At 52.8% G+C, this 15,740-nt stretch overlaps 5 protein-coding genes across 5 annotated transcripts; 3 read left to right on the top strand and 2 right to left on the bottom strand.

The window, feature by feature from the left end:
- Window positions 1-830: 830 nt before the first annotated feature.
- BDZ83DRAFT_748326 (uncharacterized protein) lies at window positions 831-2,138 on the top strand (the record flags this gene model as incomplete). Its single annotated transcript, XM_060513597.1, has 2 exons — window positions 831-1,311; window positions 1,366-2,138. 2 exons carry the CDS (start codon window positions 831-833, stop codon window positions 2,136-2,138), a joined length of 1,254 nt encoding a protein of 417 aa, XP_060369639.1.
- Window positions 2,139-5,964: 3,826 nt separating this feature from the next.
- BDZ83DRAFT_36680 (GATA zinc finger protein) lies at window positions 5,965-8,438 on the top strand. Its single transcript, XM_060502615.1, has 3 exons — window positions 5,965-6,761; window positions 6,821-7,413; window positions 7,465-8,438. The coding sequence occupies exons 1-3, from the start codon at window positions 6,391-6,393 to the stop codon at window positions 8,295-8,297; spliced, it is 1,797 nt and encodes a 598-aa protein (XP_060369638.1). The 5' UTR covers window positions 5,965-6,390; the 3' UTR covers window positions 8,298-8,438.
- A 1,399-nt stretch (window positions 8,439-9,837) lies between these two features.
- On the bottom strand, window positions 9,838-10,687 carry BDZ83DRAFT_748324 (COPI associated protein; the record flags this gene model as incomplete). Its single annotated transcript, XM_060513596.1, has 6 exons — window positions 9,838-10,010; window positions 10,087-10,155; window positions 10,207-10,221; window positions 10,297-10,340; window positions 10,506-10,577; window positions 10,668-10,687. 6 exons carry the CDS (start codon window positions 10,685-10,687, stop codon window positions 9,838-9,840), a joined length of 393 nt encoding a protein of 130 aa, XP_060369637.1.
- A 376-nt stretch (window positions 10,688-11,063) lies between these two features.
- Window positions 11,064-14,170, top strand: BDZ83DRAFT_605655 (translation elongation factor G). Its single transcript, XM_060507341.1, has 3 exons — window positions 11,064-11,610; window positions 11,667-11,727; window positions 11,848-14,170. The coding sequence occupies exons 1-3, from the start codon at window positions 11,431-11,433 to the stop codon at window positions 14,061-14,063; spliced, it is 2,457 nt and encodes an 818-aa protein (XP_060369636.1). The 5' UTR covers window positions 11,064-11,430; the 3' UTR covers window positions 14,064-14,170.
- A 34-nt stretch (window positions 14,171-14,204) lies between these two features.
- BDZ83DRAFT_727268 (uncharacterized protein) lies at window positions 14,205-15,456 on the bottom strand. The gene is made up of 5 exons (XM_060512780.1): window positions 15,357-15,456; window positions 15,042-15,263; window positions 14,841-14,878; window positions 14,621-14,632; window positions 14,205-14,519 (listed from the first exon to the last, which is right to left on the bottom strand). Exons 1-5 carry the CDS (start codon window positions 15,435-15,437, stop codon window positions 14,408-14,410), a joined length of 465 nt encoding a protein of 154 aa, XP_060369635.1. The 5' UTR covers window positions 15,438-15,456; the 3' UTR covers window positions 14,205-14,407.
- Between the last annotated feature and the right edge of the window lie 284 nt (window positions 15,457-15,740).

The following is a 15,740-nucleotide window of genomic DNA, read 5'->3' as shown; positions in this document are numbered from 1 at the left end:
GCAGGACGTGAATGTGATGGGCCTAGGTGAAGGCACTTGATTGTTCTGAGGCGCGTCGTCGCGACCTGAAAAATTGCCCCGTCATGCAAACCAGAGCCTCTCCACTGTAAGCAGGCACGCTAACAAAGCAGGGAAGTCACTAGTGCAGGGGTTCCTTCCCACCTTTAGTGATCGATCCCGTCTGGGAAAGATGTCATTTCTGCCAGCAGACCCACAAGTTCTCGCTAGGCCGGTTATCTGCCGGGAGATCAGTCACGTGGTTTACAGCCAAAAAATATTGGACGACACGAGAGGAAAGAAAGAGCACGGGCCTTTACACTTACACCTTGTCAGGCAAGTGCTGCCTGCCTTACCTTGAGAGCGCCTGCAGCAAGCGCGGCTTTTGTCTCAGTTGCCATTGTCTCACCGCGTCGCCATCGACTTTAAACAGAGGACATCAACGGCTTTGTTTGTTGGGTCGCCGCATCCGTCACAGACAATACAATAGTCAGGACCTTGCTGCCTTCCTCGAAATTCACGGTCAATGCGACTCGAGGGGCGGCCATCTCCTTGCTTCCTGCGTATTCGCCGAGTCACTGCAAGTAGGTAGTCAAAATAGAAGTCTCCAGATGAAGAAACAATGAGAATTGACTTGATAAAGAGATGTATATTCGCAACTGCCATTTTCACACAGCACCTTCGTGAGCTGACAAAAAGCGCGCAACTCTCGCAGCGCCACCAATCGTTGAAGTCTATCCAACTTCGATTCCCGCCACAAAATTGGCAAAGTGATAGCTGAATCTCACTGCTTCAAATCGCGCGCAATCAACATCATCGCATTCTTCTTTGCCATGAACCGACAATCATCAGAATCTGTGGGGAGTGCCTCACCGGCACGCACTCCGCAAATAAACAGACCACTTGCTCGCAGTCGTCTTAGCGCCACACCGCTCACCGAAACTCCGCCGACGAGCACGAGTGCTGGCAGAGACGGCACACCGGGATCAGACAAAATTTTGTCCGGCCGTGTCAAAAAGACACCGCGCAAAGTTACTAAGAGAAAAGAGGATGTCTTGAGCGAAAAAGAAAAGGACGAGGAGAGGCGGCAGCTGGACGAGATGGACGAGGAAAGGAAGCTATTCCCGGGCAGCGACGACTGGACAGACGAAGAGAACAGACTCTTCCAAATTCTGTACATGAGGCAGTACAGTCCTCTACTACCGTCACATTGGGATATGGACTTTCGAGGAATCCCCATCCCGGATGTTCTCTTCGCAAGCTCTGATGCCCACCCACCCGTCATCAACTCGAGAAGCGGAAATGACTTCAAGGGTGAGGATCCAAAATCAAGAGAATTTAGGAAGGTTGACGGCTAACAGTATGTAGCGACGAGAGCACTCGCTCGGCTCATTGAGCTGACGGCGCATGTGCGAGGCTTGTGCCAGTCACGCCAAAGACACAGAGCACGCGCTCTCATCGAGAAGGAACTCCACGAATATGCGAAATGGGCCGAACAAGACGGGGGATACAACAGTCTCGAGTATCTGCCGAATCTCGTCATCGACATGGTGGACACAAAAATGTCACCTCAAGCCATTGAGGAGCACATGCAGTTACGTCTCAAGGCGGCTGCTGCTACCCATCGCGCTTATTGGGAGAATGATCTAGCGAATCCTGACTATCGCGAAGACGAGGATGATGATGCCGAAATCGAGGACAATAGGGTTGTCCTCGTGCCCGACAAGTATCAGACGCCGTCGCCAAAGAAACCTCGCGCATTACGCCGCTCGACTTCTCCTAGCAACGGAACCAAATACGACGATAACCAGCAGGACAAGATAGCGGACCGGAACCTCCTCAGTCCAGCAAGTCGGTCTTCACATGGGCAGGAAGAACAGTACACCCGCCGGCCGCCCGTGATATATGGACTTTTCATCGTCAACACATCTGTCATGGTACTTACCATTGACTCCGCGAAAGAAGGAGACAAGGCCTATGTCAGTTACCAGGTCGAGGTTGGCCTCAGCAAAAACTATCAGGCAGTTTGGAATGCCATTACCATCGCCATTGTGGTATGCCTTGCGAGAGACGCAATGATGGAAATGAAGGTTGACTTCAACGCTTCACTCAACAACTGGGACAGCGACCCCGACGCTTGATACGACGGAACGAAGGAACGAGGCTAGCATACGGTCGTCAGCAGGCCTCGGGCTTTTTCTTTATGACTCGTACGACGGATACTTCTTTGAATGCGTATACCCCTTTCATGATTACGGGCGGACTAGATGCAGATACCCATTTACCTAGTTGATAATGACACAAACTTTGCCAAGCTACCACGCTACATTAGTACCCGAGACCTTCTCGAAGGACAATGGGTCACCTGACGCACGCTCTGCCATTGTTTCTATTCTCAGGTAGATATTCCGCGGGCTCAGCCAAGACGATGGCAGGCATGATATGATGAACGAAAGCCTTGAACGGCCCGAGATGACATTTTAGAGTGAGGCGATTGGCTCACAATTGTCGGGAGATGGATGCGAGCCTCGGCATGCCACTCATTTTTTTCTGGGCACTGTGGAGGAAAAAAAAAGTGCCCCAACCCACGAGATTTTCAAGAAGCCTTTTTTTTTTATCACCGAACAAGACCACGTATCTCGCCTCGGATCCGGCATTTTGACTTCACCTTAGTTGCTGATGCCTGCTTCGAACGTCTCACCAGTTATACGAAACCTCCGCAGATAGACAATTTGACAAACGACAGAGAATAAAACCGCAGCAAGCTCGGCGTTAAATTGCATCTCGGAGCCGTGCAACGTTGAGGAGGTTCGGTCACCGAGGGCGGAGGGGTCGTCGATTGGGGAAATGCATCCATGGATCTCGGAACTTGGAAGGAGGTGGAAGCTCAAGCCACCACATGGCACACACAACATCAAATTACACTGCCGTTGCGGGTTGCATTGTTATCATTGATCATCCGGTCTGATCAATGGCCCTTGCTCCTATCACCGAGGGAGGTCCCTGCCAAACCTCGGGATTACGTATTTGCTCGCAGGAAGGAAAAAAACGAATAAAAAAAACAAAAGGCGTTTTTGGGGTGGAAATGGGGGAACTGGCATGACCCCCGATTGCCTCATTCGTCACCGCCTTTAAAGGACCCTGTCAGCTTATTCATGTCGATTGTCACTGGACGGGAAGGAAGAAGGCTCGCCAGTTACTCGGACCCGGACTCCGGTTCTTGGTCCACCCGCTGCAGGTTTGATGGGCCATAGTTCTTGCCTTCTGGGACTTCTGGAGCAAGGTACCTTCTTTTTTGTCATCTTCTTTCTTCCGTTTACTTCTTTCGGTACCGAGGCGCTAATGGATGAAAAAAATCCTACAGCCGACTTTATTACGAGAGAAGGAACCGGCACGTGTACGTATCATACCGTGTGGTGGAATGATAGGTCATGAGCCCAAGTTGAACGAAATCCTCAGGATCCTCGATTTGCCCTTTGTCATAATCGGGGAAACTGGAATCTCGCATCTTCTTCTGCCTGCTTCGGTGTCTCAACTTTTGCCTGCGCTAGCCGTGGCGGAAGGGTGTAAGTCGCATCCCCGGGAGGCCTTGCTTCGACAAGACTTGCCAGGGCTTACAGTATCTCACCTGTATTCCTACGTCCGCTCAGTGTCGGAGAGCCGACCTCGTCGGGTGTGTTGCATTGCATCTTTGGGGGGCGGATGGCTTACACTACTCGGACAGCCCTGTTTCGATTCCAGAGCACTGGGGGACACATACCTTACTGCGCACCCGCGGACACAAGAACACATGGGCGAAGTGTCTTCTGGCAATTGGAACCGGAGACCGAGCTGGCGGGCAGGAGATGGCCCCTGGGGCCCTGGGCTCCTGGGGTCGTCGCCTTGGGTTAGGTTGGCCCCCCATTAGAGGTGCTGCATCTCGCTTCGGCCGGCGGAAGAGTGCCGGTGATGTGAGAGATGATGCAGCTGTAAAAATGCTGGGACCTGGGTCGACACACCCTCACGAGGTCTCTAGGCACATCTATCTGTAGGTGCGCCGCACAATAGTGCTTCTTCAGCTGCCATACCGCCTATTGGAACACGATTAGGTAAGGTAGGATGATATCCTTTCTTCTTACACGAGCAAAGCTGACGCCTCATAGAGAGATGTCAGCACACTGCAGTATCAGTCGGTGAAGCATGTCCTGAAATACGACAGGAAGATGACCTGATGGGACTACCTGACTGGTGCTACGCTCACAAACATGCGCGTGTCAGTCGAAGCCAATGCTGCGCTAGGCAGGGCCGTCACACTCGGCTTTAAGGTTACCGCAACAAATTCTTCGTCAATTCCGTCCTGGTCGCGGGGTGGACAGCGAAGGGCCCCCTCCAAGGGTTTGGCGCAGCATTGACATGGAGACGGCGTATGTTCGCCAGACGTGCCGATTGATCCATTCCAGAGTCAGGCAAATCAGAGGTGGTGTCCACCGTCCGCTAGATGGAGTCGCAGCGAACCGGCGTCTTCCCCCCCAGTACCCAGTTGCTAGCATCCAGCAGCCAGCACAAGCAGGGAAGTCTGGGCGACGCCAGCCCGGGAAAGGCTAATTACGCCGTATTGTTCGGGACTAGACCTGGAGTCTGGGTACTTATCGTCTCATAGGGCCCCTGCCTGTCGCTATCGTGGTCCAGATGTTTGGTGACTGGTCTGGAGGGATCTTGGTTGTGGTGTCTTGGTCACGATCTGCTTTCGTCAAAGGATTTGAGAGAGTATGTGAGATATGGCCAGATATCGAGACGAGATTCATGGATGAAAAGGTACTCAACCTCGTGACTCCAGGCAAGATGACGAAACAGCCGAAGCAATATTTTCCCGACGTACGCGGAAACCGTAAAAGAGTTGATATTACGAACAGAATGAGTCCCATCCTTGGATCACGGAAGGAGAGAAAGAAGAGAGAAAAAGAAAAAAAAGTCTCTTGGACCCAAGTGCCATCAATGCCGCGATGTTGGACGCAGCTAGGTGGATTTTTGGACCGGCGGGTGGATTAGAAGACATCGAAGTCCCCTGTCACCCTTGTCGTTGTGCCTTAGCGACATTCCTCGTCACAACCAATCAGCGACCACCTGTTGTAATCCGTGACCTCTCAGCTCAGATCACCCACGGTGACCCAGCACCTGGGCTCCGATTTTCCCCCATTTGTCGTTCGTCACTCGTCATTGGGAAGCGAGAGAGGAGAGAGCCCAGACGCGGACGCAGCAGCTTAGTCGCAGGCAGGAGCCGTAGCGTGGGCTGTCCAGTCTGTTCTCGTGATTTTCTGCCACCACCTCACGCACTTCCAGCGCCGCGGTTCCTCCTCGTCCCTCACATCACCGCCGCCCTACGCAAGTACTGGCACACCTCACATACAAGTGGCCTCGACTACTTTCACACTAGACCAACACCCGCCCCTGTCCAAGATCAACACAGGTTCACTACGCTTCCAGGCTGGCTTCCACCGTTCCAGAACTCTGGCCTGCTTCAAGACTTCACAAGCAACCTCCCACCCCCCTTTCCCACCTAACTGCTGTTGTCCCCCAAGAGCCCACCAAATACCTGCCGATACCTCTCTCACCGCCCGGTGAACCCTCTAGAGGAACTCGCTGCCCTTCCCGTCGACGAGGGGCTCTTACATGTCTGTCAACGCCAGCAACGCCGGTTGTTTTCTCCTCAGCATGCACTCGAAATCACCATCATTACCCTCTTAGGCTCCCGTACGCTCTCTCAACTCTTCTGCAACACTCTCACACCCCCCTCTTCCTGGTAGAGCAGAAGAAACCGAATCCGGGGCTGTAGAAGAAACCGACCCCTGGCGTACAGTAGGCCCCTCAGCCTCTCACACCACACTGTGTACCCCGTAAAGAGGCATCAGCACCTAGAGACCTTCTTGTTGCCCTGGATCAACGGTGGCGACCCTCTGGTGCTTGTTTCCTTCCCCCGGCCTCCGATTCCGCCTTCTTGCTCCGTCATCCGGTCTTCCACAGCCACTTCCTGACGTTGTCGTCTACTCGAGGACGGGCCAATTTCATTCCCTGACCCTCTCCTCCTCCGGACTGCCGACCGTCGAACCACCTTTGCACCGTGGTGGGGTTGTCTAGGTTTGACTCGGGCCCTACTCCTCTCCTCCTTCTTTATACGCCATCCTACGACCGTCTCGCCGCTAGTTATCTCCTTCCTCCTCCGAAGCCGTTTCCTTTCTCCGGGCCAAGCATTATCTCTGCCTAACGAAGTCATCAAATCAACGTACTCGATACCCCTTTCCTACTCGTCGAGGTCCTCTTTACACTTCGCCTCGACTAGTACACACGTCTTCTACTGCTCTCAACACCACCCACGGCTAGTACATCCCACCTCGACCGAAACCACGCTCTCCACGAATGGCTATGGCCGATGGCATGTCGTCGGCGGCACAGGGGACGGCAAAACAGCCCCCCTCGACCATCCGAACCGCTCTCCCATCTCGACGCATGTCCCCCAAGGCCCGCGAAGGAGGGCAGTACGCTGCCATGGAGCAGGCGAGAGGCCCCAGTCCAATAGGCCGAGGCGAGAGCCTTGAGGGGCCGGCGACCTTGCGGCCAAACTCCCGACGTAGTCCGTCGAGCGACACCATGTCGAGGTCGCAGGCCAGGAGTCCGGTATCAGTATCCAGTGATGGCTCCCCGAAGGACGTGAGGTCAGAACCAAGACCCAGCCCGGCACCGTCAACGGCGACAACGTCTTCTTCAGGCCAGACGGGTCAGGTCTGCAGGTAAGAGGGCGACGGGCTTCTTTCCAACCCCCTTTGGACCCTTAATTGACCAGCTGCAGTAACTGTGGTACAACACGAACACCGTTGTGGAGGAGATCTCCGCAGGGAACGACGATATGCAACGCTTGCGGCCTGTATCAGAAGGCGAGAAACGCATCCCGCCCAACTAACCTTAAGAAACCCCCGCATCTTGTTGCTGCGGCACCGAGGACGGCTCCCCCAAAGATTGCGCCAGCACCAGGTCCAGGCCCAAAATATCTCAGTGCTCCCGCTCCGACGTATGTTACGGAGGAACAGGCGCCATCAGGCACCTGCCCAGGTGGTGGAAAGTGCAACGGTACCGGTGGTGCCGAAGGCTGCAGTGGTTGTCCTGCGTACAACAACCGAGTCTCGAAATCCGCCCATCTGAATGTTCAGGGGCAAGGTGGTTGTGGTGGTGGCGGTGGCGGCGGCGGCGGCTCGTCTAGCCAATCTCAAGGAGAACCCATGGCCGTAGACGACCCTGTTGCTCCTGTCGATATCGCCGCGCTGCAATTACAGCAAGCACAAAACCCGAATCACACCGTTGTGATCGCCTGCCAAAATTGCGGCACTACCATCACCCCGCTATGGAGACGAGACGAAAGTGGCCACACGATCTGCAATGCTTGCGGTACGTGCCGCCTTTTTTCTGGAGAAATCTTCGACATGCTGACATAAACAGGTCTTTACTACAAACTTCACGGAGTTCACCGGCCTGTGACTATGAAGAAGTCGATCATCAAGCGACGGAAACGAGTGATACCATCTTCGTTTGGCGGCGAATGGACAGAAGAGATGCTTGAGGGTTCGGAGACGCAGAGCGTGGCACCAGAGGGAAGTCCAGAAAGGGGCACGATGAACGAGGATGGATCCATCAATTTGGGCTTTCGACGTCGGGAAGAGAATCCTGCCACCATGCTTCCAGATCCACTTATGCGTCAGAATCGACAAGGCTCGCCGCTGCCTTCGCATGACTTGGCTGCGTATCAGTCTTCGAGTTCCCGAACTTCGAACCCCTATCCAGGATCGCTGAACGACGATAATCGCCTTGCTCCCATCACTTCGCTCGCCGCCATGGGGGAACGCCAACCCTCCCTGTCACCCGGCTCTTTCTTGTCTCCATCGAGGAAAAGGTCACTTTCTGCGGAAGGAAATCCGTCTGGCGACGGGGGACCGGATACGTCCAAGCGGTTATCGTCCATCAAGTCAATCCTCAACCCGACAACAGCGGATGACAGCCCGGCCTACCACTCGGGTAGCGATGATGCCGCGGAACACTACGCCCGATCTGCTATGTCGCCGGCCGCCTCGGCACCAAGTCCTGGATCCTACTCGAATGCTCAGATGACGCCTCTTCCATCGCCTGGACCAAGCAGTCAGACGAGCAACCCGGGATTCAGGCCAGAAAACGAAAGAGTCAAGGCAGAGAAGAGGGCAGCATTGATTCGGGAAGCTGAACGGATGAGGGAGATGTTGGCAGCGAAAGAGAAGGAGCTAGCGGACATGGGAAACTAATGACAGTTCCATCACGATACAAACGAACCACGGGATCATCGGAACACTGATTTTATTGGGGCAACATGGGCACACACATATCATGGCTTGGAGTTCCTTTTTGTGCGAAGCGGTCGGCTGGGGCTGTCTTTCCATCACCAAACAGGTTGAAGCTATTCTTCTTCCATTTGAGGTTTCACCAGGGGCGAACGAGAAAAACAAAAACGGACGGGGTCTGGCCTTACACAAAATGGGAGAGGATGGTTGTTTTTGGGACGCATTTTGGCGGCCACTCAACAAAAAATGGCATCTTTCTTTACAGGGTGTTTTTCTCCGACTCACGAAGAGGGCGTTTTCTTCTGTTTACAACAACCGAATGGAATTACAAAGTGGAATTTGCGCGCGCAAAGGGAGGGAGGGAGATGGTTCCCCACCCCAAAGGTGGACTTGGAGTTTTTTTTTCCATCGTTGTTTAAGGTGGATGTGTTTTTCCAACGGGTGTTTATTGACAGATTACCGAAACATTCGCAAAGTGGTTTTCGGGAGAAGTGGTAAGGAGTGGTAACAGGCATTCGGGAAGACAGAGATATTTTCGTGTTCTATGGATGGAATGAAGAGGGACAAAAACCGGCATGGCAAAAGGCGTCGTTGGATGCTGTAGGGTTGTATGTAGTAGCCCTTCTTTCCCATCGGAAATCTGCGCGTTAAAATATCAAAAGCTGAAGCAATGCACTTTGCTCACATGGTTTAGTTGCTTACAGAACAATGGGATTGTCCCCCCTTGTTACCAGAAGTCTGCCTTTCGGTTACCGTAAACCATGAATGAGCAATGTTTCGCTCAAACCTAGAACCACGGAAACACTGGAATGGTGTATCACCCGCACTTATATCACAGAGGCTGGACTCTTCTCGGGCATCATGGAAACGTCTTGTAGTGTGGACAAGGCTTCTGGAGGGCAAAAATCAGGTCTGTTACGACTAACCATTGCGGATCCCAAACAATACCCTACTTTTCCCGACCTCCATTTCTCCTGTACACCATCTAAGAAAAAAGTCATACAAGGTGCCACCAGACCTGGCACAGTCTTCCGTCGTACAAGTTGAAACGCAATGAAGCATATGCTCTTTCCCTACACAACGCACACACACACACATACAACCGTCGTGCCTTACAGTGGTGAATACACACAATATACAGCCTGCCCGTTGGGGCCAAACAACATAAGGGAGCTTCTCGTCGAAATTTCCCACACTGTCGTTCCTATTTGGTCGCTTCTCTTCTCGTTCTTTTTCTTCCCCATTGTCATGGATGAAGCTGAGGATTTGGTTGTCGTGATCGTTTTACGCGATGTCGAGTTCCCCGTCTCTTTTCAGTATCTTGAGTTTCGAAAGAAAAAAAGCCTCAGCAAATCCGGTTCATTGTCTTATTTCGCGAATTGTAAAACGGGGGGGAAGAATCCGTGCCTTTTCTCCTCATCCAACGGTTTCAATGTTGGGAGAGTGCAAAAGGCATCCGAGATGAAATTTGGTTTCTTTGTGTGGTTGAAAAGGGGCTGCTAGCTTACACCTGCTCTGCGCCCCAGCCGCCATCGGCCTCACGCATGTTGGCTGGCGGCTCAATCTGGGGAACAAACTCGAGGACGACGTAGGCGACGCCAATAAGGCCGACAATGGAGCCGGCAATGATCTTGAAGACGCCGTCGGAGAGAAGGATGGAACCGATGAAAATGTAGACTGGGAGGAAGGACGCCGCATTAGAACCAGTGTGTATCGACTGCGAGTACTATTCGAGGGGGGCTTTGAAACTTACAGACACCACGGCCAACGAAAGAGAAGAGGAATGAGGCGTAACGGGAGACTTGGGGAGGAATCTGGAACTCTGGTACTTTGTTAGAGGAGCTTCAGAGGTGGAGGATCCGTTATCAAATACCGAGCAGAGCGGTGCCTAATCGAGTTGCATTAGCCATGTCACTACCAAGAGTGCATTCTATGAACGCTTCACGAGGGGTGGAATGCTTACAGAGACCGAAGATGATCACGTAGGCGCCAACAATGATACCCTGGCTACACAGGCAGAGTTGTCAGTATAGATTCATCGAATTTCTATGCCCCCATCTGTTTCCGTCGTCACGATGAAGGGGTTCGGCCGTCGCACGAAGAATCCGTGCGCGCGCGCAAGTCGATGTCGTCGACAGGGGAGGTTCGTCGGGGGGATCGGATACGACGTACAAGTTGAAGTTGAAGAATTGGGCAATGCCGCCCAAGACCATGATGGTCGCGGTGGCCAAGTTGACGATACGGCTGATGCGAGTGACGCTTGGTTAGCTTTTTGCGCATGCGCAGGATAGCTACTGGGTAGCTACCGCATCGCAAAGACTAGGGACCACATACAAGGCGTCGGAAAGCTCCATTTTGGCGAGTTGTAAATTGCGTTACGGTCGGGATTGGACGGAGATTTGATGGCGGAGGGCGAGCGAGGTGGATGAGAGAAGAGGAAGAAGGGAAGCTGGCGTGGATGAAGCGGCCAGGCAGCTAGATATCACGGATTTGGAAGAAAGATGTGTTGTGATGTGGGTGTGGGTGTGAAGAAGAAGCAAGGTGGGTGCAAGGTGTGACGTCCGGACAAGAGGCTGACGAGTCAAGGTCCGTAACTGTTTGGCTCCTGAAGCTCCTGGCAGATAGAAGGAGTGTGCTGGTGGATACTTGATGGAGCAAGTATATCTACCCGGCACTTGTACACGTAGCAGGCGCAAATCACAGGTACCGCGAAGTTGCAGCGGCCAGCACCAGCCACACAACCCCCCAGCCTCTTTTCTGAGGGAGGTCACTGACTTGACACTGACATCCGCTCTGGCAGGAACGAGCCAAAGTTCTACTGACCGCCTTCCTATCTTGGGCTACATGGGTGAATGGTCATTTGTTGCGCGGATTGGTTGATTGCCGACTCATCAAAGTGAGTGTGCAGTCGATGAGAGAGCTCTCATGCCGTCGGATTCTGAACAGCTTCATCCATGATCTGACTTCACGACATTTGCGACGACCGATTTCTTTCCGTGCTTATCTCATGGCACCCTAAAATGTAATTGGAGTTTATCGGAACCTTTCCCGTTCATGTTTGTGCTACAGAAACGCACATACATTTGATGGTCTAGCCATGCTGGTCTTTCGAGCTTCAGTGCCCAGGCGAGGCCATGTCGGCCGGTTTCCAGGGTGCTCTTTTTCCGCTGGGATCGTGAGCTTTCGAAGGTCAATACACATGCCTTCAGTACAATCGAAGCATCGGTCTCCCATCAAGGATATCAGAAACATTGGAATCATTGCCCATGTCGATGCTGTGCGTATTAAGTCGCTCTTTGAGCTTGAGTTACAAGATGGCTGATTGATTCTTAGGGCAAAACCACAACAACTGAGCGCATGTTGTATTATAGCGGCGTGACCCGCCGTGTTGGGGGTATGTAAGAATCACTTCACCTTGTAATCATTTTCTTCATGTCGACGTTCACTCTCGCGGAACCGGATGAGAGCTGTAACGGCGGCAAGTATGTACCCTTGGCTGACCGCAACACTGTAGACGTCGATGCAGGGAATACAGTGACTGACTTCCTCGACCTGGAGCGGGAACGAGGTATCACAATTCAGTCAGCAGCCATCACTTTCAACTGGCCCCTTCACGAGGAATGCGCCCCAGGCACAACCCCTAAAACGATCAATCTTATCGACACACCAGGTCATCAAGACTTCAGATTTGAGGTCGACCGGTGTCTGCCCGTTCTTGATGGCGCCGTGTGTATTATCGACTCAGTGAAAGGTGTGGAAGCTCACACGGAGAGAGTCTGGGCTTCCGCACACGACCACAAGATCCCTCGCATTGTCTTCGTCAACAAGCTCGACCGAGACGGTGCTTCATTTCGAAAATCTGTGTTGGAAATCGGGTCACGTCTGAACGGATGGCCACTCGTATGCCAAATCCCGTGGTGGGAAGGCGACCAGTTTGTCGGTATCATCGACGTCATTGACCGAGTTGGATATCGGTGGAAGGCAGAGAAGCAGAAGACGAAGTACGAGTTCGCGGAACTACAAGAGGTGCTCAAGGGCAACTATCTTCTCGATGAGATTGAGACAGCTCGTGAGCGGCTCATTGAAGGCCTCGCTGAATGGGATGAGTCCATCATGGATTTGTTCGCAGACGATCCAAGCAAAATCACAGGCAAGATGTTGAAGGACAGCGTTCGAAGCGCCATCCGTAGCGGCGACGGAAACGTCATTCCCGTTCTGGCAGGTGCCAGCTTCCGGCACATCGGTGTCGAGCCCCTGATGGACGCCATCGTTGACTACCTTCCCAGTCCTGACGAACGACCTGACCTTGAGATTCGCGCCGGGCCGGCAAAGCACAACCTCACTGCGCTACTAGATCAGAACTCGAGCAAGAAGCCAGGCCAGCAGCGTGTGGCAGCAGTCGCCTCTGTCTTCAAGGTCTATAATCACCCCAAAGAGGGGATCTTGAGCTTCGTGCGAGTCTACTTTGGCGAACTTCACAAGAACTCGTCCACCTGGAATACGCATAATCAGCTTGCAGAGCGCCCGTTCGGCTTGTTGCAAATATCCGCAGAGAAGACGGAAGATGTACAGCACCTCGCAACGGGACAGATTGGCGCCATCAAGGGTCTGAAGAAGGCTCGTACGGGCGACACGCTACTTGCGACTGTCGCTCAGAAACAGATTCCAGATGCTCTCAAGCACATCCAGATCAGACCACCAGAAATCCCTCCGCCAGTGGCTTTCCTCGCGATTGACCCTCACGGGCCCACAGCTTCCAAGGAGCTAGAGATCGCACTCGAAAATGCGTCACGAGAAGACCCCAGCTTGAGATGGAGCCGTGACGAGAAGACGGAACAGTTCATCCTGCAGGGTATGGGCAAACTTCACCTTGATATCGCCGTCTACAACCTCAAGCAGAACCCTAAGGTTCAAGCCGACTTCGGCCCTATCGAGGTCGATTACAAGGAGTGCATCACATCTTCAATCGGACCGCATCATGTCACCTTTGACCGGGTCGTCGCAAGTAAGTCAGGCAAAGTATCATGTACAGCGACTCTAGAACCTCTGGAAGACCACCACCGCCAAGCCGCGCTTGAGCCAACTATCGAACGCGACGGAAACATCATTCACGTAATCATCGATCTGCCCGAAGAAGGCAACATCGCCTTTGATCCTGAGGAAGCCCGACAGCAACTCATCAACGGCGCCGTCGCAGCCGTGGCCCGTGGCCCACGCCGAGGCTCCCCCGTCCAAGGCTGCCACATCACCATCACCGTCGACGCCGCAGCCGTCGAGAGCCCGTCCGGTGGACACTTTGCCGGCGCAGCATCTCGAGCCGTGCGCGAAGCACTCCGCGAGGCGCACATCACAAAGGGTGCCGTGGGCGTCCTCGAGCCCGTCATGCTTTTACACATCAGCTGTCCCGAGGCGGCCGCGGGCTTGGTGCAGCACGACATCAGCTCGGGAGCCGGTGGGCACGTGCTGGAGGTCAACGACAAGTCCGCCGAGTCGAGTTCGCACATCGACGTCAGCAGTATCTACGCGCCGCCAGACCCCTACGAGATTGTGGCTTCGCTGAGGGGGAAGAAGTCGCTGGCAAGGACGGTGGAGATTGTGGCCAAGGTGCCGTTCAAGGAGGTCTTGAACTTTGACGAGCAGCTGAGAGGCAAGACTGGCGGAAGACACTCGATGACGATGGCATTTGACAGTTTCGATCGTGTTGTTGGCCAACGAGAGAAGGCTTTGTAAAGATAGAATTTGTATATGTACTATGTAAAGTAGCAAGCTTCAGAGGTTAAAAGAAGTAAAATGCCTTCTCCACATCCCCGAGCGTGTTGCGCAATTCGACAAGAACAGGATTCATCCACTTGATGTATAATACTGATGAATCACCTGCTCGTGAGATAGCATATAGTCTGAATACCTTACACGGACGTAGCTAAGATGTCGCTGGATAGGTGCACTTTTCTGACTAAGCAGCACACAAGTCTTCAATGGCAGGGAACGCAACCCCAACGATGTCTATCGGGCCAAAACAAAATGAATAGGGGAACCTCGTTCAAAAAGAACACATTGCCGCAAAATGCAAAAGATTATGTAGCACAACCTGGTTTCGATCCAGGGACCTCTGGGTTATGAGCCCAGCGCTCTACCCCTGAGCTATTGTGCTCAGGCTTGTTGATGACAGTCCGAGGGTTCTGCAACCTATATTCCACCTCGTTGTGGAGCTGTGACTCACACACATTTAACCAATGGTTCGCCACGTCCAAGTCTCTGCAACCACTCGTTCTCTTCATCCATCTTACTCTACTTCATTTCTACTTAGGTAAACCATTCACTATCTGCTGTATACTATCTAGTCGTACCTAAAACTTTCTCAAAAGATCATATCTTGGATGGCTCGTTGACATTGCTGCCCAAATAAGGTCCAACTATCAGAAGATGAGGGTAGATATCCTCGAAAGCCTGCACGTCGTACGGCTCGGGACCCGCGATCCTGTTCGCATCAACCCGATTCCCATGTACAGCGGAACAAAGGCCTTGAATCCAAAGTCAAATCGCGGCTGCAAAATAAGACTATGTCTTTTAAGTAGTAATCACGGAAGGGCAGAATGACCTTGGCAACAACCGTTTGAAAATCGCGCGTGTCTTGTATTATCTGCCAAGGAGATGAGATTACCGTTGCTAGAGAGTTTTAGGAACCCCCATCGCGGCTTTTGAACTTACCATCTCATTCCCACCAAGCTCCATGTTATCTACCATGGTGATAAGGAACCCATCGGCCTCTGGCACATCAGGCTCGGCGACGTTGACTGGAAGTCCCTCGGCGCTGAGGGCCTGTCTGGTAACGTTGATGGGGTATTGGGCAGCGAGATGGGCAGCGCAACTGCGGACTTTATCCGGCTCGGTGGTTCTGTCTCCATGCGCAAAGAAAGGCGCTTGGGTGGGCTTCGTTCCGCGCAACGGTGTCTACTGAACTTTGCCAGTCTGTTGGACGACATGAAGAAGTGGAGGATGAGAGACTACTCACGCCCGCTTTACATGCTTTGTGAGAACCTTGAAGACCTTTGTATTGTTACTGAGCCTCTTTCCAGAGGTGTAGGAGGGATAGTCCAATGACATAACGGAAGACTTCTCTAACACGCTTATCTCAGACATAAAAAGTCCAGACTGAACATACGATTTCGTACCGAGTCAGACATATGGCTCCAAAATTTGGTTTCTTTTTTCAGTCACAAGGTCTTGCCTACGGACACTTGGTAGAGAGACTCTATCTTAGCATTGAGCTGCAGGTGATAATTATCTCAACCAAGTTCTCCGCAATGTTGCTCAAGGTATTATCCCTCGGGCGTTAGAATAGTCACCATTGATACAGAGGGAATCGAATCAAACCTGTCACCGGGTACGATATCTGCCACGGAGATT

The sequence above is a fragment of the Colletotrichum acutatum genome (genome assembly GCF_030867785.1).
Source record: "Colletotrichum acutatum strain CBS 112980 chromosome Unknown BDZ83scaffold_11, whole genome shotgun sequence".
Lineage (NCBI taxonomy): Eukaryota > Fungi > Ascomycota > Sordariomycetes > Glomerellales > Glomerellaceae > Colletotrichum > Colletotrichum acutatum.
This window is presented reverse-complemented; position numbering and strand designations above follow the sequence as displayed.

Coding starts and splice junctions, on each gene's coding strand:
- BDZ83DRAFT_605655 (XM_060507341.1), top strand. CDS start 11,431: ATGCTGGTCTTTCGAGCTTCAGTGCCCAGGCGAGGCCATGTCGGCCGG. Junction 11,611..11,666: donor TCATTGCCCATGTCGATGCT/GTGCGTATTAAG, acceptor ATTGATTCTTAG/GGCAAAACCACAACAACTGA. Junction 11,728..11,847: donor CGTGACCCGCCGTGTTGGGG/GTATGTAAGAAT, acceptor GCAACACTGTAG/ACGTCGATGCAGGGAATACA.
- BDZ83DRAFT_36680 (XM_060502615.1), top strand. CDS start 6,391: ATGGCTATGGCCGATGGCATGTCGTCGGCGGCACAGGGGACGGCAAAA. Junction 6,762..6,820: donor CAGACGGGTCAGGTCTGCAG/GTAAGAGGGCGA, acceptor GACCAGCTGCAG/TAACTGTGGTACAACACGAA. Junction 7,414..7,464: donor CACGATCTGCAATGCTTGCG/GTACGTGCCGCC, acceptor TGACATAAACAG/GTCTTTACTACAAACTTCAC.
- BDZ83DRAFT_727268 (XM_060512780.1), bottom strand. CDS start 15,437: ATGTCATTGGACTATCCCTCCTACACCTCTGGAAAGAGGCTCAGTAAC. Junction 15,264..15,356: donor TCAAGGTTCTCACAAAGCAT/GTAAAGCGGGCG, acceptor CGCGGAACGAAG/CCCACCCAAGCGCCTTTCTT. Junction 14,879..15,041: donor AGCTTGGTGGGAATGAGATG/GTAAGTTCAAAA, acceptor CTTATTTTGCAG/CCGCGATTTGACTTTGGATT.